Here is a 27,226-nt window from a genome sequence, read left to right on the forward strand (position 1 = left end):
TGTTCCCCTGGGAAAATGCCCTTTCCCTCATCCTTTTAATTTGATGGCCCTACATTGAAGCTATGCAATGAGATAAACACTCTCACTAGAATGTTCCAATAGTTTAGTAACATTAGATTTATTTTTAATTATTTTGTGGAGTGGTTCAATTAAAACTAAGCCATGCAGCATTTAATTTCAGTTGGGAAAAAGAAAAAAAAAACAAAACAGTGAACCCAAAATCTCTGCTTCACTGGCATTTTCCCAGTTTAGATACATGATTTTTCTGCCTTGAAACGATTTGTTCAATCCTCTGCTGTTACAGTACATGTTAGAATAAAGGTTAGAGATGAAGTTTCCTCCTCTGAGGCCTCCATTGTTGAAGTGCACTCAATCATGCATTCATCTCAGTGACATTAAAGGAAGTTTGACTTACGTTTTGTTTTCCCACTATGTTATCAAATGGGAGTTCAGGGCTCCAGGATCCCTCTGTAAATGTAGCTCCACTGTTTCTCCTGTCAGAGGAGCTGACAGCCTCTTTCACAATATCTTCAGGTAAAGTCAACAGACTCTCCTCAGGCTGTTTAATTAAATAAGTCTCAATGTTATGTTTCCTCAGGAATTCATTGCGCTCTTTGCCGTGCCCTTCTTCAACTTTATAATCCCCGTTCAGGCAGTCCAGAGTGGCTTTGGAGATGTGAATCCTCCTGCATAGGTGAAATAAGTAGTAGCAAATACTGATTGTGCTCTACTATGCATATGTTAGAAGGAAGTTTTGAACTCTATATTGTTTAACATCATGCATAAACACAAGGTTTTATATTGCAAACAATGAAAATTAAGTAGTGCATTTAAAAACATGAGCTTTATTTGTGGTCAAATAACCTCAAAATATGTTTACATTAATAAGATGTCATTAATGCACAAAGTCCTGTCACAGGAAAAACACTTTAACATCCACACCTGATACCTTTGCTCATAGTTAATAGTTTAATGGGGGACCTTCCCAAGTAAAATGCTATTCTGAGTGAAAGAAAATTTTACTTCAGGGAAGTATGTTGAGAGAAAAATAAATGGTAGGCATTGGAGCAGTTTATGTGAAGGTCTTTAATTTCCTTCAGTTTCCTGAGGTAGCCTAAACATTTGAAATTAGTGGTCCAATTGCACCTGAAGTGAATGAGGGAAATAGGAGAACTATGCAAAGGCAAGCAACACAATGATTTCTATTAAGACCAGGCAATGAGTTCTGTAAGCTTTGGCCCAAGTGAAGTTGAATATAAGAGATCATATCCAAAAGAACTCAAATTTTGCAGTGGTATGATAGAAATTTGGATGTCTTCTATCCAAACCATTTTTAAGGAATCTTCATGTTCCTGCATGTAGGAGAATTGCAGACACATCTAGAGAACATCAACGTGGTTGGCTATGCTATACTCTACAATGCAGCATCATGAATCAAGTGAGAGTTGCTCATTAGGCATTTATCTGGCCCAAATAAAATAGTTGTAGTGACTTTAAACCAGCTGATTTTTTAAACTTCGAGTGTATGTCACTTTCTGAAAGACAGACTTGCATTACAGACTCCTAATATTTAGAGTGAGCTGAAATTCTTGATCCTTTCTTGATGACACATAGCTACATTGCTTTTCTCAGGCACCACAATTTGGCTTCTTCCTGTGAATGAAATGATCCTAGCAAGTCCCTTGGGAATTCCTTCTGTAACTCAAAGGATGCAAATACAGAATTAAACTGCATAATACTATGATGGAATAAAAGACTGTAAGGTCATATATCATGTATATGCATTGCTAGAAAAAAAAGTCCTGGTTGTATTTAAGCAGTGTGAAGTGCCCAGGAGTATCACAACTTGGCACAAACTGTCCATGTGGAGCACTCAATATCAATATTTAATTAAAAAATCAAAAATTTGTATACCAGTCATTTTTAAGCTGTCTCAAATTCCCTGGTTCTTCCCAGGTTTTGTACAGCTTTCTCTTTCTAAAGTCATGCTGTTATAATAATCACAGAGATTAGTACTATTTTGTAGTGAAAAATCAGTAAAACTCATTATAAAACCCAGTAAAAATGTCTTTCAAATACAAGCAACTTTTTTCCAGGACTGAAACAGCAAAGCATTTGACCTCTCAGAAAGATGATGAAATTCCTAGCCCTAAGAAATCCAAAAAGGCTAAATTGATTTAAGTAAAGTACCAATCTAAAGAAACTAAAGAAAAAAAAGAAAAAAGAAAGAGAAAGTGATACACTTGTTGCCAAGGTGACTATCTCTCTCTTTAGATTCAACTAATATAATTTAGGAAATAAAGCCTTGAAATATGGATTTTGTGATGGATATGATAACAGCTTTACCAGAGTATGGAGATAGCTATTAACGTGATATCCTTAAATGGGTCAGGCATTAATAAATAGTTGGCAGATTATAAGTATTTTCTGGCTTCATGTTTTGTACTGCTTGCTTAAAAAAACTTAAAATGTGAAGAGATATCTTTTAATTTTCTACAAATACAGTACACTGGGAACCTGAGTATTGAAGTCAAAAAATATTGCCTGACTTACTCTTGAAAGCACATCAGGCCTGCAGTGTTAGATGATACCTGTCATTGAAAATTAATTATTACCTAGGATTTATGCAATTCACTACTGCAGAGTAATAACTACATACACTAAGTAAAAACTATTAGAAAATGGAATCCTGGCAGAAGAATGTCACTGACTACAAGATCACAAGATTTCCTTCTCAGGTGCTGTGGACACATTTTTTTACTCTCAGAAAACTGGAAATTGCCATTTTTTTCTCAGTGCTCCTAAGAGCCTTCCCCATGGCAGCTGGTCTGGGGTTATGCTCCTTCTGTCAGGTGCAATCTCTCCCTGCATCTCCCAAGGTGGATGGGGTTCAGGGGCACACACAGGCATTCAGGGGGAGAGCAGAGCCCCTTTCCTGCTCTCAGGATGGGTAAAAGGACATTTCCCATCCTCAGCTGCCTCCCTCCACTATGCCCTCAGGAAAATGCTGCAGTTCATCTTTGCCCTTGTTTCACACCCTGAGAGCAGCACCGCTCACAACCCCAGGGCAGCTTTCCTGGTGAAGCTGCTCTAGGAAAGGGAATGACCTCAGTATTGCAATAAGCAGGGGGATTTGGGTGCTAGTGGCAGGGAGAAGTAAGGTGAGGCTGAAATGAATTTAACTGATCTAATTAATCTGCTCTGCACACTAGGAAACTCTGATGTAAATCACTATTCTGAGGGACTTGGTTCATTACTGTCACACACAGGCTTTGTTCTGCTGGCACACTGGTATCCAGGAAATCACTCTGCTCTGGCAGACTGAAAACCTGCCAGGCATTTTATCTGCAGCATTTTATCTGTGCATTTTCTGGGTTATTCATTAATAGCCATACAACTTGCACACATTAACAGCAATAGACTCTGCTTTTTGCAGGTGTGAATGGTGAAACTTAGATTATTAATTTGCTCATGTGAACAAAGCATCCTCTTAGTCATCTGGCCTATCACATGGGATAAGCAGCAGACAATGAAATTTTTTCTGAAATTTTACACATGGGTGACATATGCAGAGTACAGAAGTTGTTCTGAAAGCATACAGAATTTCATTTTCTGCTAATTCCAAGAAGATATATTAGAATAAAGGTTTACTATGTAGAAATGTGGAAGGGGCCTGCATTTGCAATATATGAAGAAAATTTCCTTCCAATTTCCTGGGAACATGACAGCTCTGACAGATCCTGATGTGTGTGTAGGGAGGACAGCACATGACTCAGTTTTGATGACTTAAAATCTCTGTCATTCAAGGTGACAGCACCATTTAGATTTTTTCCACATAAAGATGTCTGCTGATATTGCTTCCAAATTCTATGGCTAAAATTGGAATTGTCTAGGTGATCTTTTCTACATTTTTCATCTATGGCAGGTGGGACTGAAAGTGAACAGAAGATTCCTGCAATCACAACTGTTCAAATCTAGGATTTGTAGCTTCCAAACTAACAGGATATATAGGCCATATCAAGCAGAAATAACATTCAACTTTCAGGTGAATCAGCCACATCAGACACTCAGATAAAGAAAGAAACCAGGCTTTTTTTAGTGGAAAACCATGCATTTTCACATATAGACAGGTTAAGATAAATATCTCAAAACATCTACTAAAGCATTAAATTATTTTGACAAATTATATTAACAGAGATCCTGCTGTTCATAACAACTTGCTATTAGACTATTGACCCAGGAAAATATAATTTCTTCCCACAGTTTGTGCATTATAAAATAGAACAAATTATAGCTTTGTACCTCATAGTATCATTTGAATGAAAAAGGTGAGAGAAGCTTGGAAAATCTCATGAATGGTCGACATCTAACTGGGAAATTTGAGCTACCTCTGAGGACTATGAGGGCTGAAAACAAAAGATGGACCTTTTTGAGAAAATCAGGATAACAAAGAAAAATAAATATTTTTGTCTTGTCTTTTCAAATGGCTCTACAAGCAGACCATTTCTACCTTTTTTGGCTATAGCCTCACTAATCCTTTCCAACTGCAAAATAGCAAAAAAAAAGGTCACAGTTGATGGAAGGATGTAAAAGAGTTAATCTCTTGGCAAGATTAACAGTCCAATGTTCTGGCAATGTTTTCTGACTGTGCCAAATACACTTTGCCTTACCCAGGAATTCCACCTGACTCGAGTTTGTTTGCAATATCCACGTCCCATGACCAGACATCAAACTGCCACTTCCTCAGGCCCAGCACTCCGCACAGAACAGATCCAGAATGAATCCCTATTCTCATGTCAATGTCGTGCTTTGTTCTTGATCTGACATATCTGTTAAACAAAACACAAAGAAAGAAAAAAGACCAGACTTATGAAAATATATCCCACAATTTTCTATATAATTTTGAAAAGGGCATGATGTAAAATATGATGTCAATTAGCTGCAAAGTGCAGTCTAGCCTGTAAAATGAAGAGAGAACTTTCTAAACAGCAAAGGTAGAAGTAGTGATAAAATTATTCTAAAAGCCAGGTTATCATTAAGCACTTAATTGCATGCATGGCTCAGTGGCACTCTTCTTATTTCAATCAGACAGGGAAAGATAGAGAGAGAAAAAGACATCTGAGTGAAAATGTTTTGTTGGACTTACTGAGTGCTTTAGCTTGGTACCTTATAAAAGGTTCAGGAACAGTACAGAACTGTTGGAACAGTATGGAACAGTCGGGAACAATGTGGACAGTTCAGGAACAGGAACTGTTTTCATCAAACCTGTCTATGCTTTTATATTCTTGTGTATTTTTTACTTATTTTCAATTTTTTAAAAAATGTTATTTTATTGACTGGGATATTCCAGAGTTACCTTTTGTCGAATGATTATTTTAATTAGATTTGGTCAGAACACCATTTGCACTGTCATGACAACCATGTGAGTTTAAAATCTGTTTTTTCCATTCTGTGGGGTTGTGATGACAATTTCACCTCTCAAAAATAAACAAAATATGAGCATACTTGTTAAGAGGCTGCTTTTCTAGTTCTGTTTGTGTGACAATAACTGTTTGCACCAGAAATAGTCTTAGAGCTTGTGTTCATTAATCTTTAAATTGTGTGTTCAGGATAGGAAAAGCACACTGCTACTGCTGGTCTACAAACCTGCTGCGTGTCTGTAAAGAGCCTCCTCCCTGCAGTCACTGAAGTCAATAGAAGCACAGCAAGATCACACTACAGAGCAGGGAAGGAATAAACAGCTCTATTTCACTGCTCTGAAGTTAACTACCCCTGCCTCAGATGCATCAGTAATGACCTTGGCAGGTCCTCTGCAGAGGAGAAAAGGGTAAATTGCTTTCTGCATTCAATACTTGGGCTTTCATTGTAGCAGTGGAGCACCAGCTCAGTTTGTAAGGGAAAAAAAACCAACCAAACCAAGAGTTCTAAAATGGAAACTAGTTGCACAAAAATGAAAAATTGAAAAGAAGGAATTCATCATTTCCCTTCCCTTAATATTAGGAAAAGTTGGAGAAAAGCAGCCATATGATGTCTCAGTGCAGTAGTTTGCCTACAAGACCTGTTCATCACATCAGGAAACCAACATATTTCATCTAAGAGAGAAAGGTTTAAAATGCTAAATCATAAAATAATAAACAAAGAAACTTTCAAAAAGATTTATCTCTGTTCTTACACTTAGAGCTTATAGTTTTCATTTACAAATTCCTTCATTGTATGCAAGCAAGAAAACGAAATATCAAAATTATGCAACAATTATCTGTCTCTGGAAGATGGGATATGCAACAAATCATCCACATTGAAGCACTTTAAATGTTGTGAGAGCAACTAATAGAAGTGTGAGATTTTAATGTGTTTTGAATAATTTTTATATGCTATAAAAATATCTAAACTGACACTCATAACTGTTAAAGGATTGTCACACACCTCCTCACATGATTTTTTCCCCTGTCTGCCTTTTTCTTTTGTTCAGACTAAGTTAATTATTTTTTCATTTTACATTTGATTTCCTTATTTTGAAATAAAAGATAATTGTATTTAGAGGAATAATTGAACAAAAAGATTTTCATTGAAAAATACAAGCAATAAGAAGGGCTTAAGTTTAATAAAATGTTTTAATAGCCTTTATTTATGTAATCTTTCTGTATACATGTATAGACACATGTGCTATTTTACTAATTTAATTTCTATTTTACCAACTGTCATGTCCTGTGATGAGCAGCTGAAGGCTCTAGGTTTGTCTGGTTTAGAGAAGAAGAGGCTGAGGTGTGACCTCATTGCTCTCTAACAGCTTCCTGAGGAGGGTAAGGGGAGAGGGAGGTGCTGAGCTCCTCTCCCTGGGATCCAGTGACTGAAAGTATGGGAATAACTCAAAGCTCCATCAGTGAATGTTCAGCTTGGACATTAGGGAACATTTCTTCTCCATGACTGTGGCCAAACAGTGAAACAGGCTCTCTGCTGAGGTGATTGATGCCCCAAGCCCATGATCAAGATGCATTTGGACAATGGGCTTAACATGTTTTAGCTTTGGTGACCTTTGAATTGGCAGGCAGCCGGGCTAGATGGTCACCGCAGGCCCCTTCCAACTAAAATAGCTTATTATTCTATTCTATTCTATTCTATTCTATTCTATTCTATTCTATTCTATTCTATTCTATTCTATTCTATTCTATTCATTTTAAATACTGTAAATTAGGGTCTGGTAAATACCAGATACAAATGTATCTTGTATGAGAACTAACACATGCAGGTATTCCTGGAGAGACCAGGTACAAACCATGTTGCAACTGAGCAATGTGCCCCTCTATTTCCAGAGTGGCCACTAAGTATTTCTGGATTTAACTTTTCCTTTGTCATAAAAATGTGGGGATGGCCTGAGAAGGCTTTGGCATCCTCCATCATCCACACGGGACTTCTGCATTTGTCGTAAACCTCACAGAGCTGTGCTGTCCACACCACCTCCTGCAGTGCACTGCAGACACTAACCAAGGTCCTGTCCCCCTTGCCTTATCTGTCTCCCACAGTCTCCCAGCAACTCTTTATGTGCTGCTCAGGTGATATTTGATCTCAGCTCTTCCCCAGCAGTCAGAGTGGATTTGGCTTCCTGCCTGCACCCCCTGGCTGAGGACATTCTGTTTCTTTGCCTGCTGCAGTGCTGGGACACATGCAGGGCTCTGCCTTTGCATCCTCTTGGCATGCACAGCTCCTGTGTGCATAGGTGGGAAAATAATTGCAGGAGGGGACCTGATTGCATGAAGTAACAGGCATAGTCTGAAATATATTTTAACAGCCCTGTCCAGGACATGAATCAAAGCACAAGAGTGATGTAGTCTCATTCAAATTACTTCATTATTTGCAACATAAGACTGAAAGGAGAACTGCTGATAACCTGTTGTGGAAAGAATAGTCTTCATAAAATTTTTGTTATAAGATATTAAGTTGAACAAAGAATAAATGGGTTGCTTTATTTCAAAATTTCTCTGCAAAGATTAAAAAAGTTTAAAAGTGAGGTAATTTGTTAATATGTAAGAAGTCATGGAGTTATTCTTTTTATTTAAAATTGAGAGTGATGTGGGCTGAAAAAGATTTCTGAATTATGTAAAGAAGGGGATTTAATCATGGTCAAATCTAACTCTCTGGCAGCCAGACTAGCACATATTTTAGGAGATCTTGTTTACATACAGGTATAAGAAAAAAAAAGCCTGAAATAACAAAGCCTGGGTCATCTTCATCAGTAGTGGAAATTCTAACTTGTTGAGAAAAAAAATTTGTCAGAAATAATAGCATGTACTAGATAAAAAATTGTAGAGAAAAAAATTAAGAGAGTCCATTTTGCAAAATCTCAGGTATTCCACATCTATTTCTTCTCTCACTTAAATTTATTCAACTGTTAATGAAGCTTCTAATTAAAAAAAATGTATTTTCTTCAACTACTTTACAGGCTTTCTTCAGAGACATTGACAAAGTGCACGCACAAAATGCATTATTGATGATCTCTAAAGCAGCCCTCTTTGCCTCACAAGTGCTTTGATACCTTATCCAGGATGAGGTAACTGTGACTCTTGTTATTTTTGCCATTCATCTCATTTCAGTCTAGCCACAGATAAAAAATTGCAATGATTTTAATTGGATCTTGGCATTTCCTCCTGGTCAGCATTCTTTGATGGGTATTTCATTTTTATAGTGTTAATTAAACCTTTCTTATTTGCATGAAGAAGGTGAGCCAAAAGTCAGAAATTTCCTTTTCAACCTTTTCTGTAGCTGTCAAAAATCAGAGTGCCCTGGAATTCCAGCCCTGGAGATTGAGAGTGACACACAGGCTGCTTCTGTGCTGGCCAGTTCAATTGTGCAAGGTTTTGACTATGCTTTGAGATACTTAAAACAATCCAGAATGCTTTTTAATTCTCAACAAGCCCTTTCACATCCTGTTCCAGACCATTTCTAGTAGGTAATTTGAATTCAACTGCCTGGTTCTGGAAGCAAAGTGACTTCAGAAGAGTGGAGTTGGCCAGTCTGCTCCACTTTTTCTCAGGGATGACTAATATTCTCTGGGATTGTTCAATTTATCCATCAAGACATGGTCATTATCATCCTCATATAGGTGAAATATGAAAGTCCATGTATTCTGGTTGAAGTAAGTAAGGGTTTTAGCTGACTCTGCTGAGAGCAGAAGGATGGATAGGTGATCTCCTGTGTCTCCTGTTAACTGAAATGTCCTTTGACCATAAGGTTCAGTTATATAGAGAACATTTTGGTTAGACTCAACAGAATTATGGAATTTTCCTGAAGAAATTAATATCAGCTTTTTGATGCTGACATGACAGGATAGTAGATGAAGTGAGGTAATTGATCTTTTCAGTGTGACTCTGGGAACTGTGTCATGCCCATGAAGGAGATATCCATTATTTTAGAAAAGCTTGGTAACAGGATGCACTAAACTACTGAACACTTTGAATGGTACAGTGCAGGCAATGTGACCTGTGGGATGTAGCATTTCATAGATGAACTTTATACAAGTTGAATTTACAATTTAATGTAGATATTTTCCCAAAGAGCCAATTTAAAATGGCACCAGGATGAGTTTAACTTGGATTTAGAACTGTAATCTAATGTAGGCAGAACTATTACCTGGAGAAGCTTCATATTGTCACTAATATAACTGACTTGCTCTGAGTTCAGACAGAAACTGTAACTACATGGGCAGAGTTAATACTGCTGTATTCCTCTTTCTTATGTCAATCTGCTCTGAGAAGCAGGAAAATAATACAGTACAAGGGACCACATTAGAAGTTTGCTTTTTGATTTGAAAAGTATGTTATAAAAAAATATATAACCATATACATATATATGTATATATACACAGTCCTGTGCCATTTTTCCAATGTGTCCTTTACTGTGTTTCATGGTGCATTCAAAGGAAAGAGGTCACGGAAGTGCATGAACTCATTCCTGTCTACCTGATTTAGTTCATATCATCATCCAGCAGCAAAAATAGGGAAAGAAAAATCTATTCTGATATTCTCTCCATTCAGTCAAAGGCTGAAAGGACATGTGGAGGTGACAATATGATCAAGTCTCAGTGAGAAACCTATATTCAGTCTTAGAACTGTCTAAAAAGTGCTGGTTGAACTTGTGAATATGTCACAACATCCCTTTCCAACACCACACAGAAATGAAGTTAAACCTTAGTTTTTGGGTTTGTGAATACATTCTCTCTTCTGTAAATCATAAGAAGAGCCTTGTAGATCATAGGAGAAATAATCTATGGAAGGAATCCAGAACTGGATGAATAATATTATTATATAATTACTTAATTAAACAATTTATAATAATGGAATATGAAAACAATTCCTGTCTCTTTTACTGCCTGAGTTACTTCTTTAACAGGAATTGATCACTTCATGATTTCCATTAATATTCAACAGATTATGATAAAAGCAGTTTTTTCATGCTAAAAGCAGGAATCCTGCCAGGGCAGTCAGTTATCTGAAACAGTTGAGGTATTTTTGGTTGTGTATTTGTTTGGGTTTTTTTAGTTTTCCTTTTTTTTTCCTCTCTCTCATGAATTTGCCTTAATATTAGTACTTAATTACAGACTTTTAATGAAGACAAGCTGTTATCTAATTTCTGGAGTTTAGCCTATATTGCATGCTGGGACCATTTATTCTGTCATAATAGTTACTCTTTCAGATGGCTTTTAGTGGGAAATGATCCAACAAATGAAACAACTCAGGACTCCTTGATTCACCAAACAAATATACCAGCACAAGGGTTTGTTTGAATTTCCACTGTTATATATATATTGTGCCATTTCCATCTTTACAGTATGAAAGTGAGTCCTTGAGGAGCAGAGTCTCACACAATCTCCCTTCCATTCTACTCCTAGTCATGGAGATTTTAGGAAACAGAATTTACAGGTCTTTGGCTTTTGGAGTAGAGACAGAGTATGGATTTTTTTCTCATGCCTAAATGTGGTGGAGCAAAACCACCTTACTTTGGAGTAAATATCAGATTCCATGCCATCTTCCTGTGATTAGAAGTCACCCATCAATTGTTCTCAACAGTTAAGGGAGCAAAGAACAAGAAGACAGATTGGAATAACAATAATAATGCTTCTTTTATGGAATTTTTAACAAAGCATGGTGATGCAAAAAAAAAAACATTACAGGGAAAATAAGGATCTTGAATTATTTTGTTGAGTTCTAACCAGTTCCTTTCATCTGCAAAAAGAGTAATGGAGCTGCAAGACTCAAGCTTAAAATCAAATTGTGGACTCTCAATTAACAATATATTAACAATTTAGCTGTATGGATACGAGCTGTATGAAAACACTCAAAAGTCCCTAGTGAGACAGTCTGTCCATGTAGATTTATTTCACACGTTGTGTAATGAATGGACCCGACACTCTTGTTCTATTCCCTTTCACCATGGAGGCATCAAGGACAATAGAAGGAGTATTCAGCCATGGTATCCTGAGATCACAGGGGTTTTTTGGGTTCTACCTCACCAGAAGAGTTGTAGTGGTCAGTACAACATTACCAATATCAATGGAGAGAAACGTTTGTCTGTATAACTTCAATGCAGCTCTCCAATCTGAATGATGGTTTTGCATATCTTGGGTCATCTCCCTATTATTTTAGACTAAAACAATATTTATTTTATGCAATCTTCTCATGAAGATAAAAAATTTTCTAATCATCAAAATGTCATTTCTGTCACATTTTAAATATGGTAAAATTCTGTGGGGACCAATGTGACAAAAAACTCACTTTTATTAAGAGGGTATTTTTTAATTCTTAACTGTGAGACATATATCTACTTCTTTAATTTTAATTAATAGAATATAGATAACTCCAAATTTTCTCAGAAATGTGGGCAGAAGTATTTCTAATATTCCATGGCAGGATTGGTCCTCCCTGTGAACTGAGTGAACACACATTAAGATAAGCAACATAAGACTCTGAACAGAAAAGCCTGGGGGAAGAACCATCCTCATTGCATAGAGAGAAAATCAGATACTGGGATTATCAAATAAATTGGGGGTAATCGGAACTGAAGTAGTCTGTGATGGATGACCCAAGTCCTGATGGACTTTGTGTCATGGCTCTGACTGACTGTAGCTGTCATTTAAGATACTAAAAATAGACCAATATTTCCAATATTTCAATATTGGATTGCTGCCTTCAAGACCCTGTTCATTGAAGGGCACAGGATGTTACATACTTCCACATGTGTAAGGAGATGGAGAGAGATTTACTGTCTGAAGAAAGAGAGCTTACAATGGGTTGTCTGCAGGTGGTGTTACCAAGGAAATGCAAAGATTTGATGTGTGTATCCAAAAAATCTTAACAGTGCTGGTGGAGTTTTTCATCTCTGTGTTCTCTAATTCATGTTTCACTTTCACTGTGGGGATTCCAGAAGCAAAGTATTGATTACTTTATTCAACATTTAGCCTGTGATAATTGAATCCAGCCTTCTTAGATATCACTGTTGCATAATCATTATTCAGTTACATTTTCCATTAATTAATTTTAGTCAAATTCTGTCTCTATTAAGAGCTCAGTAATGCAGCTGCAGTGTGCATTAAGTGTCTGATGTATGTCATGAGACAGACCCAGATAAAATGGGCAAAGAGGTCTGGACAAGAAGCAGAAAAAGAGATTGGACAGAAAAACATCCAGGGAAAGGGGAGAATGCTCATGTTAGGCAACACTATTTTAGGGAAGGAAACAACAGAAAAAGTATTTGACTATGATAAGCTCAGTAAATTTTTTTTTATATGTTGTATCAGTAAAAACCCATAAATTTCTAAAAGATGGACAAAACCTCTCTTGGAGTACTAGATGTCAACTAATGTCATGGTAACTCATTGGACAAGCTCTACCCACAGGCTGCTGAAATATGATTGTTATTAATTGTAATTGCATCAAAATACAATAATCTAGCAGCAACATAATTATATTTACATGATGGGAACACATTCCTCCATTAAAATACTTCCAGTACTGGTGAATTTAAGCAAGAACCTAATTTAGCACGTAAAATTTGTTCATCTGGAAAATCTCAGTACTTATGAGTTTGTCTATGAGCTAGTTTTCAAGCTAAAGGATAACCAAAGCTGTCTATTTTGTGTTTATAGTGTGGTTTAATTTTGTTAAAGGGATTATAGGAAGCAATTCAGACTCCTCCTCTTCAGTCTCCACTTGAAACTGACAACAGTACAAAGTGAGAACTGCCAAGAACTGTGAAGCCTCTCAGTTGCACACACAGCTATTGTGTTACATCTCTGAAGCAGCACAGGTTAATAAAATCATTTTAGCAACTTTTCCCACGCATTACACGGATCAGAAAAGTCCTGTCCTTTTCACAGTGATAAAGCTGAGATTTTTGAACCAACAGAATACTTGCTTGTCTAGTGATAACATTCTCAGGTAGGAAGTTGAGAACACTGCCAGAAACAATGAATCAGGGGGAGGAAAAGGCATTACCTGATAGTTTTGATCATGCTGAGCCCCATTTCAACACAGCAATGTGCATGGTCCTGGCGAGGTTCTGGGAGCCCCGAGACACAGTAGTAACAATCCCCCAGGATCTTTATTCTGAGACAATGGTGCTCCTACACACAAATGTAGCAAAGAGAAAGAAAATATTTGCATATTTTTTTCAGCATGTTAAGGCGAAAGTAAAAGTGGTTGAAAAAATATTGTTAAAAAACTAACCAACACCCCACCTTTTTTCTGGATGTTTCCTGCTTGTCATTAGTATAATTGTGATTTATATCACTTTTGAAATAGAGTACCTTTACATTTGCAGAAAAAAAGGCTACTGTGATTTTTGTTTTATTCTAATCAGAGATGTTCTTGCTAATGGGGAGAAAGGTTTTATCAGAGCTAGGTGGAACATAGGCCAAGGATTCAGAAATGCCAGCTGAGATAATGAATAACCCAATTTAGGCTATGTACCTCCAGGGCATGTTTTCCTGCCTGCTTTTTACACTGGAAATAAATGAAAAACCTCTTTCTTCCCACTGAAATCCCTTCCCACTAAAGTTTCTGCAGTGACACTCAAGTATTCCCAACAGCTACAGGAGCTGATCAAGTATCTGCATAGCAAGGATCTCAAAGAAGCTGTCCTGCATCAAACTCATGCTGTGGAGAAATGGTGTTTGGCATCCAGCTAGAGACACCCTTTACCCTAAGAGCAAATAGTGAATTTAATTTCTAAAATACATATTAACAGTGTCATCAGAAACTGAAGCAAAATATTGTTGTGTAATTTGACCATTATTTTAGAAGATTCTTTTCTAGTGAGCAGAAATATCTGAGTTGCTGCAAATTTGCAGTTCCCAGACCAGCATATGAGACCAAGATTACTGTAAATTTACCCGATGCGTTCTGCTGAGGCAATCAATGCATAGGAACAGAGAACATTACAACTTGTGGCAAGGAAGTGTTTTTATGATGGAGAATAATTGAAATATTGAGTGTAGTATCAATAATCAATCAGTAAAGGCTGCAATAACAGACCTTTAAAAAGAAAAATTTAAGTAAGATATGGGAGAAAATGTGAATGCTGGTTCTCCCAGGAATCAAGTATGGGTTCCCTTCAAGGTTTTGCTTAGGAAGATTGAAGGTTTGTAGTCAACCTCAGACAATCCTTGCACAATCCTGGAGTGACACACAGAATTCTCACACTTTTACCCAAAGCTTTTTGAGAAGCCAGCTGAAGCCTTAAGGATGCCAGCAAGGGTAAGATCTGCTCTGGGCACGTGGCCAAAGTAAGCTGATTCACCCTAAAATCTCCCCAAACCATCAGTAGGAACTGACTGTGTTTGAAGCTTTGGTTAAGTCTCCAGCTAAAACCAGCACTTGCCTTTCAAGTGCAATGCTTTGGTACCCAAGTTTCACACAAAATTCCAGACTGAACTCGGACTTCTAAAAAGTCAAAATTCATATGAAACTCTCCTCTTTCCTCAACCCCTTCTTTTCAGCCCCTCTGCAGACCCACAGAAGACCACTAAGAATTTTTCATATTGCTTTAAATGAAATTGTACATTCTAAACCCCTCCAAAACAACTTTTTTTTTAACTGTTCCTCCTCAATGGAAAGAATTAGAGGTCTGATGTTACCACATTTTCCACCTATTTTTTTTAACTATAGAGTGAAACTATGAAACATAAAAGTTAATTGACAAGTAGGTAGGACTCAATAGCATAAATCAATGAATGTCAAACATTAAGTGGGTTTCCTTAAGCTTCTCTCTGTGTTCCTCGTTTAGACAAAATGCAGAGATGAAGATATAAACCACAGATTCTAGAGTTCTTGGACTTTTCTAAAAGTCTCATTCAATTGATTCTTACTATAAGTGATGTTTGCTTTCACATCTAGAAAGTAAAAGGATTGTGTATAATGTCATATTGGTTTGACCGAGGTGGAATAAATCAAAAGGCAGCACTTTATTCAGGACCACTACAAATAATTTACAAATAATAACCTTATAGTAGAATAGAGGCAGGGAAAGGGAAAAACAGTCAATGTTTAGGAAAGAGAGACTGGAATAAAAGAAAGAAGATATATCTCAATTATTATTATATTTTAATTTTTAATTACATTTTTAATTTCAACATTTATTATACCTATGAGATGACATGCATAACCCCTTTTAAAGTGAGAATTTATTTCAGCACAGTTAAAGACCTCAGTTTTCAATAGGATAAGACTGTTTTTTGATTCTTAAAACCTCACTTAAACTGGTTACAGTGCTGATTCCAGTAAATTCAGATGAGACTTATATCACCTTCCTGCATGTCTGAAATTCAGAATAAAGCAGAGGAATGTGCTTTTTGTAAGATTAAGACTCTTCATGCATGTCAAGATCTGCTAACGAGGGTCTGATATATGCAAATGTGAGTGCACATGTGTGACACAGGAAATCCATTCAACTCCTCATGAATGTTTTCTCTCCCTCATCATGTGATGCCACCTGTGTGATTTGCCAAAGCTCAGGAAGTGATCCATGGAGTGCAATGTCCAAGCGGAGATGACTGTGTCAGGTGTCCCCATGCCAGGGAGCACGGGAGCCCAAGGAGAGCCAGGCAGGGAAGCCCGGGGAAAAATTCAGCTCACAGCTAAAGCTGTTGGCTGGGCTTCAGTTCAGCTGTCTGTACCTGAACTCAGCATGTGTCTGTAAAACCCTGGGTATGTGAAACACCCACACGGGACTAACAAATGTGACATAAGATTTATGTCCTGTGGAACATTGCAGGGTCAGGCAAGGTGTCTCTACTGGCACAAGAAACCACAGGGAGCTTTTAAATGACTCCTTGTCTTCCTATTTTTTTTTTCCTGTTAATCATATTATTATGACTGCTAAATGTGATCTGTGTTACAGCATGACTACATTGCTTTTTCATTTTTTATTCTTCCCTAATTATTCCCATCATACTCATTTCAAAAGTAAACTATAGGCTTTTTATCACTGGAAATATTTCATCTAGAGGAAGATAATTCAACGACTCTCAAGAAGGACAGGAGGCTAATGGTATCTGCCTTTGGCAGAGGCAAACTGCCTGCTCTCCTGAGATTCCCTCAAATGACTCGGTAACTTAATCACATCTGCAGTTTAGACTCAGTGCTTTGTCAGAATGGTTGTACAAGAGCATTAAGGTAAGACTCATGGATAATGCAGGCAGCCATGCTCCAGTTTTATATCAGAGACTGAGTTTTGTCAGGGCCTGCCCACTTTTCAGTGGTATAAAATGATATTAGTATCAATCGGGATTTTCCTCACGCTGTAGAGCTCAAGCCCACTTCCTAAAATCATTTCACTGCAATGGTATCTAAGAGTGGCAAGTTGATATTAAATGAAAACGAATGAAAAGTCTAAATATGTATGAAAAACTGTAAAATGAGTAAATTATTTAAATAAAAGAAAATTGTCATACAGGAACTTTGGTACAGGAAATATTTTTCACAACAGTGTTAAATTCTTACACCATTCTGAGGCTATTATCATCTCCTCTTTAATTTATTCTATCCATCTTCCCTTTTTCATATGCAATTCTAGAAGTTGTCCTTAGGCATGTAAATGACAGCTGATATTATACAGACATTCACATCAGTATCCATCAGTCTCACACCCCTTTCAATATTCATTCATTAATAGCATTTATTGAGGGGATCAATTAAAATCTCAGCATGTCACAAATAGAGGCTCTTTTCTCCCCTTATTTGCAGCTTATCATTTGCTGCAAGTGGAAGATTAAGGGGCCTGATTCTGCCAAGATCAATTTAAATCAAAATTTTTGCCAGGGGAAATTGAACAGACTCAAACACCCAACTATTTTTTAATAATAATTCTAGATTAATTCAGTGGCAATTGATAAGAAACCTTTTTCCAATTCAGCTAAATCCAGAGAAAAAGAAAATATGCAGATTTTTCATAAATAATTACCTTGCATGTGGTGAATGATTTATATTTGAGCTTATTAAATATACCCCTAGTGACTGGAAAGGAAGCAAAGCAAATTGGCATAAGGTGGAGCTGCAGAAATGAGTTGCTCAAATAACAAGTTACTGAAAGACACAGTCAGAGACTTCATTAATATTTCTTGTTTCCTTGGGCTGAATTTCTGACAAGGGAAAAAAAGTGATTTTGTTGTATAAACTATGCCACTTTTTCGATTCTGCCAGTGCTGAATTAATCATTTCACCTAGTTTTGAAGGGAACCCCATAGGATAGCGAACAGACCACAGAAAATTCAAAATTTTTTGCAATTTTCATAATTTCAAGCTCAAAGTTTAGAACATTGGGCATGAAAAATTACTGCAACTGAACTACAGAACAAAGAGAAGTCATACACGTAAGTCTTCTTTTAAAAGGCAGCCAGTGGGAGGAGGAAGGGACTTGGCCTTTGTGCACAATAGCTCAGTTCCTGAAACATGTGCCAAAGGTAGAGGAAACCTGGACAAACCTCATTTCTCAGCATGAATGGGGGCCAGGCCAAAGCTCTTAATCAGCAGTCTGTTTTAGGGTGGGTTGGTGAGACAGCTCCATCCAAATTCCTTCTATTGCAGCTCTGTCACGTTGGAAAACAGAACTGGGACCTTGGGAGAGCCAGATGGAGGGGGGTTCTCAAGTCTGGTCATGCAGGCAAAAAAAAGGACTAGATATGTTACACAAAGATTGTTTCTAATTTTTATACACATAAAGGGAAAAATATGGCAGTCTTTCATTTGCCTGAATACATAAGTATGGCACTATATTAAACAATTTCTACGTATTTTAACACAGTGCATAAAGAATGTTTTGGGTTTTTTTAGAATAACCTATAATGGGGTGGTTAGGATTTCTCTGTGCTGCCAGAAAAAGGTTTGAGGTCTCATTCTGCAGAAGGAACTGAGGCATGATGGTGAATGAGTTTTATAATTTATTATATCAACAGCTTTGTTCCTTGACATGTTGTAGAAGAAAACTGTTATGACTGCTGTGTCTGGTGAGCAATTTGCCTTGGCAGCTCTTAATTAGAAGACTATGCTTTAAGTGATTTCAGGGGCAGAAATCCCCATGAGAAAGATTCCAGGTGTTTCTTTCTAGCTAAGGCAGGAACAATTCTGAATGGAAATTCTGCCCCTTAGGAGTTTGTAGAACTGAATGGCTTCAGGTGCGTGGGACACTGGTCAAAAACATTAGAACATGAGCCAGGGTGTGCCCAGGGGGCCAAGAAAGAGGATGCAGCCAGGTGAGGGTCAGTCTCTTCTCCCAAATAATAAGAAACAGGAAAAGAAGAGATGGCCTCCAGTTGCACCAGAGGAAATTTACATTGGATATTTGGTAAAATTTCTTCATCTAAAGGGTTGCCAAACATTGGAACAGGCTGTTTGGGGAAGAGGTTGAGTTGTCAGCCCTGAAGATATTTAAAAGGCATGTGGATGTGCTGTTTAGGGACATGGTTTAGTGGTGGCCCTGGAAGTGTTAGGTACATGGCTAATCTTAGAGGTCTTTTCCAGCCTTAATTATTCTATAACTCTCTTAAGAATGAGTTGGAGAATCCCCAAGAATATACTTGCGAAGCCTAATTTAATTCAAATCCCAAATTAGCCACAAAGTGGGGCTTCTTTTTGGGGGAGGTTGAATTTGAGTAACTCTTAGCTTATGAATAACTGGAAAATTTGAAACAAATTTTATTCAATCTGTCATTTTCATGAAGTTTTTCCTAAAAAATCTGTATACTATCACTTCTAAAAGTGTTTTGTGGGCTGGGGTTTATATGACTCTTTAGGTCTTTTGATGGGCTCTTTACCATCTGAAAAACTGTAAATGTAGGGAGAAGACGGTAAACAAGGTTGTTCACTCATTAGTAGGAGCCAATTAATTATTGAAACTGCTTGGGAGGAAAAAAACCTCAGAATTAAGCACTGCAAAAAGAGGATTCACTCCATCACTTTACTATAAATTCATATAATGTCTTTATAATGAGCTAAATATTATATATTCATAATCATAATCCAGAAACTCTGCCTCTTGCTACAGCACCTTAAACATATACACATGAAAAAATTCACACCCGGCATATGTGTTTACAAAAGGTTTTTTAGGAAGTCTCTGGAATCCTGTGGGTTACATGCTTGAAGATAATTTCACCATGGAACAAAGCACTGCCAGCTCAGAGCTGAAATGTGGCCGGGGACAGTGAAGCACTGCAGAGGGAGTGTCTTTATCAAGGAACAGAAAAGCCCCCAAATCCCTCCAGCCTTCCCTTCCTGACACCAACACGTGGAGGTGTTTTACTGGGGCTCTGGGGTGGTGTGTTCTTGTGGAGCCTGGTAGCCAGGTTGGCTTCCACCTCTGGAAACAGCAGTCACAACATTGGTAATACACTGCTGAAGGAATTCTTGACAGCTTGTCTGCACCACCACAGGAGACAATTTAATCGAGGTTACAGGAGAAGACTGCCTCCTTAGAAACAAAATAAACAAAACCCCCATCAGTCCTTTAATAAGATTCTTTTCCTCTTTGTTGTATCTGAAACTGAATCTACAAACAGTGTAGATGGATTCAGAAATATGATAATTTAAATCATGGTATTGGCTGATATCTAGCACTGCAGAGAAGGCAGAGGAAAAACAAACATCAAAAATAACTATTACTTCACCAAGGCAGGACTTTTTTTAGGATTAAGTATCTTGCTGAATGTCATCTTATTTCCCTTCTCAAAATTTCTGCCTAAGGAAAATATTAATATTAATTGAGTTTCCATTTAGGCCTTTCAGTAGATGAAGTATATATAAGGGAATGTTTTCTCCAGTTCTATTTTATGTCAACTTATTTTTCTTCTTTTGTAAATGTTACTTTTCTCTTTAATAACTATAAATCTTTTACAAATATCACAGAGTGATTAGAAATGGGAAGTAGCTGTACATAACATATCATTACATTTTTTTCTTGGAAGAAATATTGAACTGAATTCTAATTTTTTTCAGAATGTTCTGTTGTATTGATACAGATATTATGGATGTTTTTTGTTATTAATTATAGGCATCAATGTATGCCACAAAACTTGATGTAACTTAGGGAAGATTAAAAAAAATCAGAGACTTTCCATTAGTTCTGTATTTAATAAAGCTTAATAAGAGAAAAAAGAAGCTTAGCTAAATTACATTTTTCAGTATGCTGCGAAAATGTCTTCTTTAATATTATATGATTTATATAAGATGTTCGAGCAGATCTAAAAATCCTTTATATGAGATTATAATTTAATACTTTTATTTAGAAGTAAATAAGGATTTATACATTTTTTTCCTTAAAATCTAAAAACTGCCTCAAGCTTTCTGCAACTGATTGTGTTGCTTTGATGGTAATTCTTAGCAAACTCCAAGAGTCTGAGCAACATTTTGAAGGGTTAAGATAACTCTAGTTAAGCTGATTAAGAACCAGTTAAGTGATAGATCTAAAATCTAGATGTGATTGTGTAATCCTCCTTAGTGAAAGATCCTTCTAGGGAGGCCTTGAAAGGACCACTTCCCGAAAGTCCTGTCAAGGATTTACAGGCAAGTAGAAAACTATTGCTAATAACATTTACAAAAGGAATAAGACCAGTAAAATAAACAATTACCATACAGACATGGTGGTTACAATGTGACAGCAAGACCAGAAAACCCAAAAATAATATTTTTCAGTACAATAGTGTTATCACCGTATGTTCAGAAACATGGCATTTGGACAGTGATTGAGGAAAGAGAGATTAGGAGGAATTGTGATGATCTGCCTTCACACTCATGGAGGTTAGTCCAGGAACACTGTTTTCAGTGTTTTAAAAGGGATTCTCAAAACAAGGAGGTGGTCCAGAAAAGTAGTCCCCAAAACTATTTCAAGGAATAAATCTTACAGAGTAAAAACCTTGCTGTGAGTTTGGTCTGTTTCTTTTATCAAAAGGAAACCTGAGAAGCCCCTTTATCAAAGCATCCAAATGCATTCCCAGAGGAAGTCAGTGGCTGCAAGATGGTCCTTTGGTCTGGGAATGATTGGCCACAGAAAGAATCAACGGATGTAATTCAAAGTCAGTAAAAATCAAAGGAGAAAAAATCCTATGCAGAATAAAATAGTGGGAGTGCTAAGGCATTGGAATATACTAGCAAGATGGACCAGTATTAAAACAAAATCATCTCGTGGCACATTCAGATGAAGACCAGGAATTTTTCCAAAAGATACACCTTTACCAGGTGTGAAAGCTTTATGCAGTATCGGATCAGTAGGTTGATAGATCCCTGTAATTCCACAAGTCCTTAAAATTCAGAGTCACTCAGTGTCCATTTCCAATATTTTTCAAAGGAAAAGGTGAAGTTCTATATAAGATTTAGACCATTTATTTTATGAAGCTGGTCCCCTCCATAAGAGTCCAGTGTGGAGTGTTGGTTTCCTGTAAAGTGCAGAGGGAGAATTTGTGTCCTTGAATTGGACAGAAACACCAAACCCTTTCTAGAGAAGCAAGAGAGGTTCCTCTGTGTTAGGCATCTCTATTGTCAGGGCATCACCCAGGTATCATGACATCCAGGTCACAGAACCCACAAATAAGGAACACAATCAAAATGTCTTTCTTTTTACTAAATTTTAATTTTTCATGATCATATCACTTTAATCTTTGCAGGCAAAGTCTGTTCAGTTTCTGCAGCGCCTCTTCCCTGTGCCTTCCACCTTTCAGAGGATTGTTCTAAACCAGTAGATTAGTCTAATGATGTGTTTAAAAAAGAAGTAAATTCCCAGACTAGGAAAGGAAATGCATGAAGGAGCCTAGAGTCTTGAATTTAGTGACTGGGACATTTACTTGAGAGGTGATAATACTGATAATGATGTTTTGCAGACACAGATGTTCTTTCATCCCAAATCAGAGATTTCTGGATAAGAAATTCTTGGCTATGTAAAACAGACTTATATATTTATTACCTTTTCTTTAAAATAGACTCACCTACATTTATGGTATACCTACTATTGTATGGCATAATCCATGTTCTCCATTAAGATTTATGAATTTAGAACTGCAACAGAAAGCTTTCTAGAAGGTTTAAGCGGAGATGTGTGGCAAGCCACAGAGAGGGGAAAATGTCTAGGCATTTAAAGAAGCAAAATTTTCAGTTCTGATAAAATAAAAAAATAAAAAAAACCCTGAGAAAACAAGCGAGAAGTTGACTTCAGGGTTAAGTGGCAAGTGAAGGAGGATTCACTGGATTAGGCTTTTAAATGTAAATGCCTTCCTTGTTCCTAACTCCTTTACTGGATATAGTCATTCTCTACAAAATCACTATTGGTTAAATACAGTTTATGGAATGGTTACAAAATATGGTTCATGGTCATGAATGCTAGCCAAATTTGAAATGTGAAGCAAGGCAATAAAGAACTTTTTATACGTAGTCTTCCTAAAATATTTCTGTGACATACGTACATTCTATTTGTAAAATATGTTTCTTCAGTTAAAATAGCTATTTTTGTCAAACCATACAAAAGCAGACATTACTCCTCTAAGCTTTCTAAAAGACAGGACTGAGGTAATTCTTTCACCTGGCTTTACAGTGCAGACAGAGCTGACAAGGGGTTTTTGTTTGCAAAGCAGATAGGTTGCATTTACTAATTTGCCACTGCCCAGGCAATAGGTTATGGCATCACTCTGTACAAAAGAAAACACATTGTTATGGGAGGTAAAAATAGCTGAATCAAAAGAAATTTCAATAATTATGGAAGACTTGCTTTTCTTGACCTTAATGTGTAAGATGAGAGAAAACCACAAGGATTTTACTCTGATACTGTGCAATATGTGTAAAAATACCCCATCACCCTAATTCAGAAATGTATAAAAACCAGTGAGGGATGCAAATCTCTACATCAGGCCAAGCCACTTTAGGTTTCCTTTACAGGAAATAGATAGCATGGTCTATGATAGTCGGTGCAATTAGCATTTTCCCATAGTATGTACATACATTTGGCTGGGTAAATGATAAGATAAACTCCATGAAATGTGCTTCATTGCCTCCACTTAGAAGCCTTATTAGTCAGCTCAGGTATTGACACTAAAGAGGTCCATATTAAATTACATTTTGACCAAAGAAGCATGAAAAAAAATACAAGCTAGCAAAACTGAGCATGTTCCACTTGTATTTTTGTGCTTCAGGTTTTTTTCTGATCAGTTCTAATTAAGGAGCAACTAATTTTCCTAATGTAATAATTTCCTCTGCTGTGTTTAATTAATTTCATTGTTGAGTTAGATAGAATCCAGCCTAAAGATTGTAAACCCTGCTATTAACTAACTACTGCAATGACTTAGAGAACTGATTAGATGACCTTAAATGAATGCGTCTTTTAACCTTCCTCACTTTGCAGAAGAAAAGACAAATAAAGCTAGGGTCTTAAAAAACAAATTTCCAGCAAAAATCCAAACTATGAAGCTTCCTTAGAAACTGTGGTAGGTGATTTCCCATCATACCATTCTCTGTCCAGCACTACAGAAACCAAATATTCTGGTGCTAACCTTTGCTTTCACTTGCTATCAGAACTCATCATTTTTCATACAATTTTGTCAGTGTCTTCCAATCTCAATTGCTATATAAAATCCCTTTGGGAAGAATCTGGACATATATTGTTCAAATTGATCAGAGGGTATTTCCCAAACCTCCCAAACATGGAATTGATTTTGGTTTTTTTGGAAATTAATTGTTTAACTCACATGTGCTAGTCGATCAAATCTGGCAAAGAGTTCATTCAGCATTCGGACCAGCTCCTGGGCTGACAGAGTTGTGGAAAGGTTGGTGAAGCCTTTAACATCTGCAAAAAGAATGCTGAAAAAAGAAAACATATTATTATTTCACTCTATTTCCTTTAACTACTGAATGTTTTAAGTTACTTTCTAGCATTTTACTAGTGGAAGGATCATTTTATTACCCTTGAGGTAACATTACCTCTGTTCTATACTTTTGTACATACTGGACTACTGAATATAAATATTGAAGGAACTTAAAAAAAATACTACTAAGAGTGAGAAAATGTTTTGCTAGAAATAGGAATCATGAAATTCTAGATTTTCAAAGCATACAAGTCTCAAATCCTAAGAGTACAGACAAATCTGTGGTAGCCTTGATATACACCAGGCTAAGGCCAGTTTTATTTAGTGTCATTTTAGGCATGTGACAGAAGTACCTGAGTTAGAACTATAGTACTCTCTTTATAAGGTATGAATCTTTAATAGGATATTTTTTTTTCATTCTACTGATTGTACTTTGAATTTAGGTGTATCAACTTGTGTGCCTGAAATTATGGTAGGATCTCCATTGACAAACCACTTGCAAACAGACTTCTAACCTGTGTTTGAACATCCAGTTATTTTTCTTGCCTTTTGGCTGCTCACTGTGCTTAGAATGACCACATGTGAATATAGAGAAACATAAACACACACAAAGTGTGTGGTGTGCAAGATACCACCCAGAACAAAGCATGTAATAGCTCAGTAATTATTAGCCAAAGAATGCATTGGCTACTTTTATAAAGAGGTGATGTTCAAAAAGACACAGATCATTCTGGCAGAAAACCTTGTCAGCACTTGAAAGTCAACCAATAAAACTGGTGTTACAATCTGAGTACCAGAAGATTTTGTTTCACTTTAGCTGATGACTTGTGATGAACAAGATCACAACTTGGCAGGGTCTGAGAATTACCAATGTAACCAATAAGAAATACAATAATAATCAGGTTGATCAATAACACATCTTCAAATGTATGGACTGGTAAAGGTTTGGGTGCAGTTTAAACAAGTGCTTACAAACTTGGGAAGATTTTTACCTGTGAGAAGGAATAAAATTAAAAGGCAAAGTACCAAGCCACTCAAAGAGCAATGAATAGTAATAATAGACTAAAGTTATAAAAATAATTTGAAACTACTTGTTTCTACACTTTTAATTTTCAAATCAACAAAAAATTCTACCTGGATATTTGTAAGGATTCATATAGCATTGGTTTAGGTGGTATTCAGTACTAAACATTTAGGAAATAAAATAAGGTGTATGAAACCTTGTTTTGAAAAGATCTAGTTTCTGGCAGTATGTATAGAAGCCAACCAGTATCTGTATTTTAAAGCATGCAGAATTTTAATTTCAAATCTCTTTTAGGCATAAAATATGTTTTGACTTCTCACCCTGTCTACAACCCTTTTCCATTAAAGAAAAAGGGCCATTTCTCCATATTTTGATTCTTCTACAGCAACACTTACTCTGAGTATGGAAAAGGTTAATGGAAGACATTTTAATTTAGTGCAGCTCAAACCTTTATGAGGGTCCTTGATACTTTCAATCAGATTTAATAAAATAACACATCTGAGCTACTGCATGGGCACAGAAGCAGCAGATAATAAATTTATTCTTCTGCAGAAGTGCAAATTATTTTATTGAACTTGTCCAGGAAAAGTTATATTTTGGTTTCATTGAAAGGCAAAGTACTTGCTTCCCAGGCTTATTTTTCACTTCCTTCAGTGATGATTTCAAAGATGGTCCCTCAATTATTTACCCTTGTATTTTGGGAAAGGCTTATGGAAAATGCTATTGGCTTAATAAAATATTCTGATTTTCTGGAAATACACTAAAACCAAGATGATGTAATGTCATGGAGTGGAAGTTGATCATTCTGGTGTAAATGTACAATTAGGACTAATTACCATGAGTAGCAGCTCATAGGATAATTATCACCCTTCTGATAACATTTCAGGAAAGAAAAACTTAGAGAGAGGAATAAAGATTAAGAAAATAATAAAAAGACTGATTAAATGAAAATGGCTATAGAGCAGATGGACCATATAACAGGTTACCATCTTTGAAAACATCTTACAAGTCTCCATCTCATTTTTCAGTGTGTGGGGTGAGCCAGGTTGTGGCAGAATATATGTCCACATGTAGGCAGGACTCCCCTTCCTGTGCAATCCTGACCACTTAAGTGAACTGAGGGTGAAAAAGTGAAAAAAAGACACAAATGGTCCAGACTCAGTGTTTAGTTCAAATGGGTCTCGCCATTGCCATGGCATCCAGCCATCCTGATGAGTGGAAGAAGACATCAAAATGCTTCTCTGCTCAAACACTAAACAAGGGTACACTGAATTTCTGATTAATGAATGAATAAAGAAACAGAAGGGAAATCCTCAGACAAGAGTAATTTAGCAACATCTGAGACCTTAGAAATTACAGAAAGGCAACTTCACCCACCTGACGTTCTCATAACGATGAATGTAGATCTTATGGAACTGGTGCTGCAAATGTTCATCTTCCACATTGGTCATGTCATTGATCATTTCCAGGACTACAAAACGTGGCAACACAGAGAGCACCAGTCGCTCCTAAACAAAGAGGAAACCAGTGTCAGTCTGCACTGGTATTTCACAATGCCTAGTTTAAGGATCTGGATAACTGGTTATTTAAGATGTGACCCTCCTCTCTAAAAATTCTAGCTCAGGCCATTTGTGATAATTCACTTTATCAGCCTGAGTCCATAGTCCAGGACACCTCTGGTTTGGGTAAGGAAGAATAAAATGAGTTCACATGAAGCCATTCAAACTTGTCCTCTTGACTAGGAGGACTGGAGAACATATTCATTTCTAATTAGTTTTGTCTGTGTTTCAAGAACACAGGAAGAGTAAACGTTTGAGACATATGTTTCTATATATACACATGCTTCTTTATAATGTATATTAGTAAAGTATCCATGT

The 27,226-nt window shown here is 36.7% G+C and overlaps 1 protein-coding gene across 1 annotated transcript in view; it reads right to left on the reverse strand.

The window, feature by feature from the left end:
* ADCY8 (adenylate cyclase 8) overlaps positions 1 to 27,226 on the reverse strand; it is a 115,676-nt gene that overhangs the window by 41,050 nt on the left and 47,400 nt on the right. The window contains 5 exon segments of the mRNA XM_059471660.1: positions 416 to 686; positions 4,671 to 4,829; positions 13,485 to 13,612; positions 24,209 to 24,320; positions 26,727 to 26,857. Coding sequence (XP_059327643.1) covers positions 416 to 686; positions 4,671 to 4,829; positions 13,485 to 13,612; positions 24,209 to 24,320; positions 26,727 to 26,857 — 801 coding nt within the window.

The sequence above is a fragment of the Ammospiza nelsoni genome, chromosome 1, assembly GCF_027579445.1.
Source record: "Ammospiza nelsoni isolate bAmmNel1 chromosome 1, bAmmNel1.pri, whole genome shotgun sequence".
NCBI classification, from domain to species: Eukaryota; Metazoa; Chordata; class Aves; order Passeriformes; family Passerellidae; genus Ammospiza; species Ammospiza nelsoni.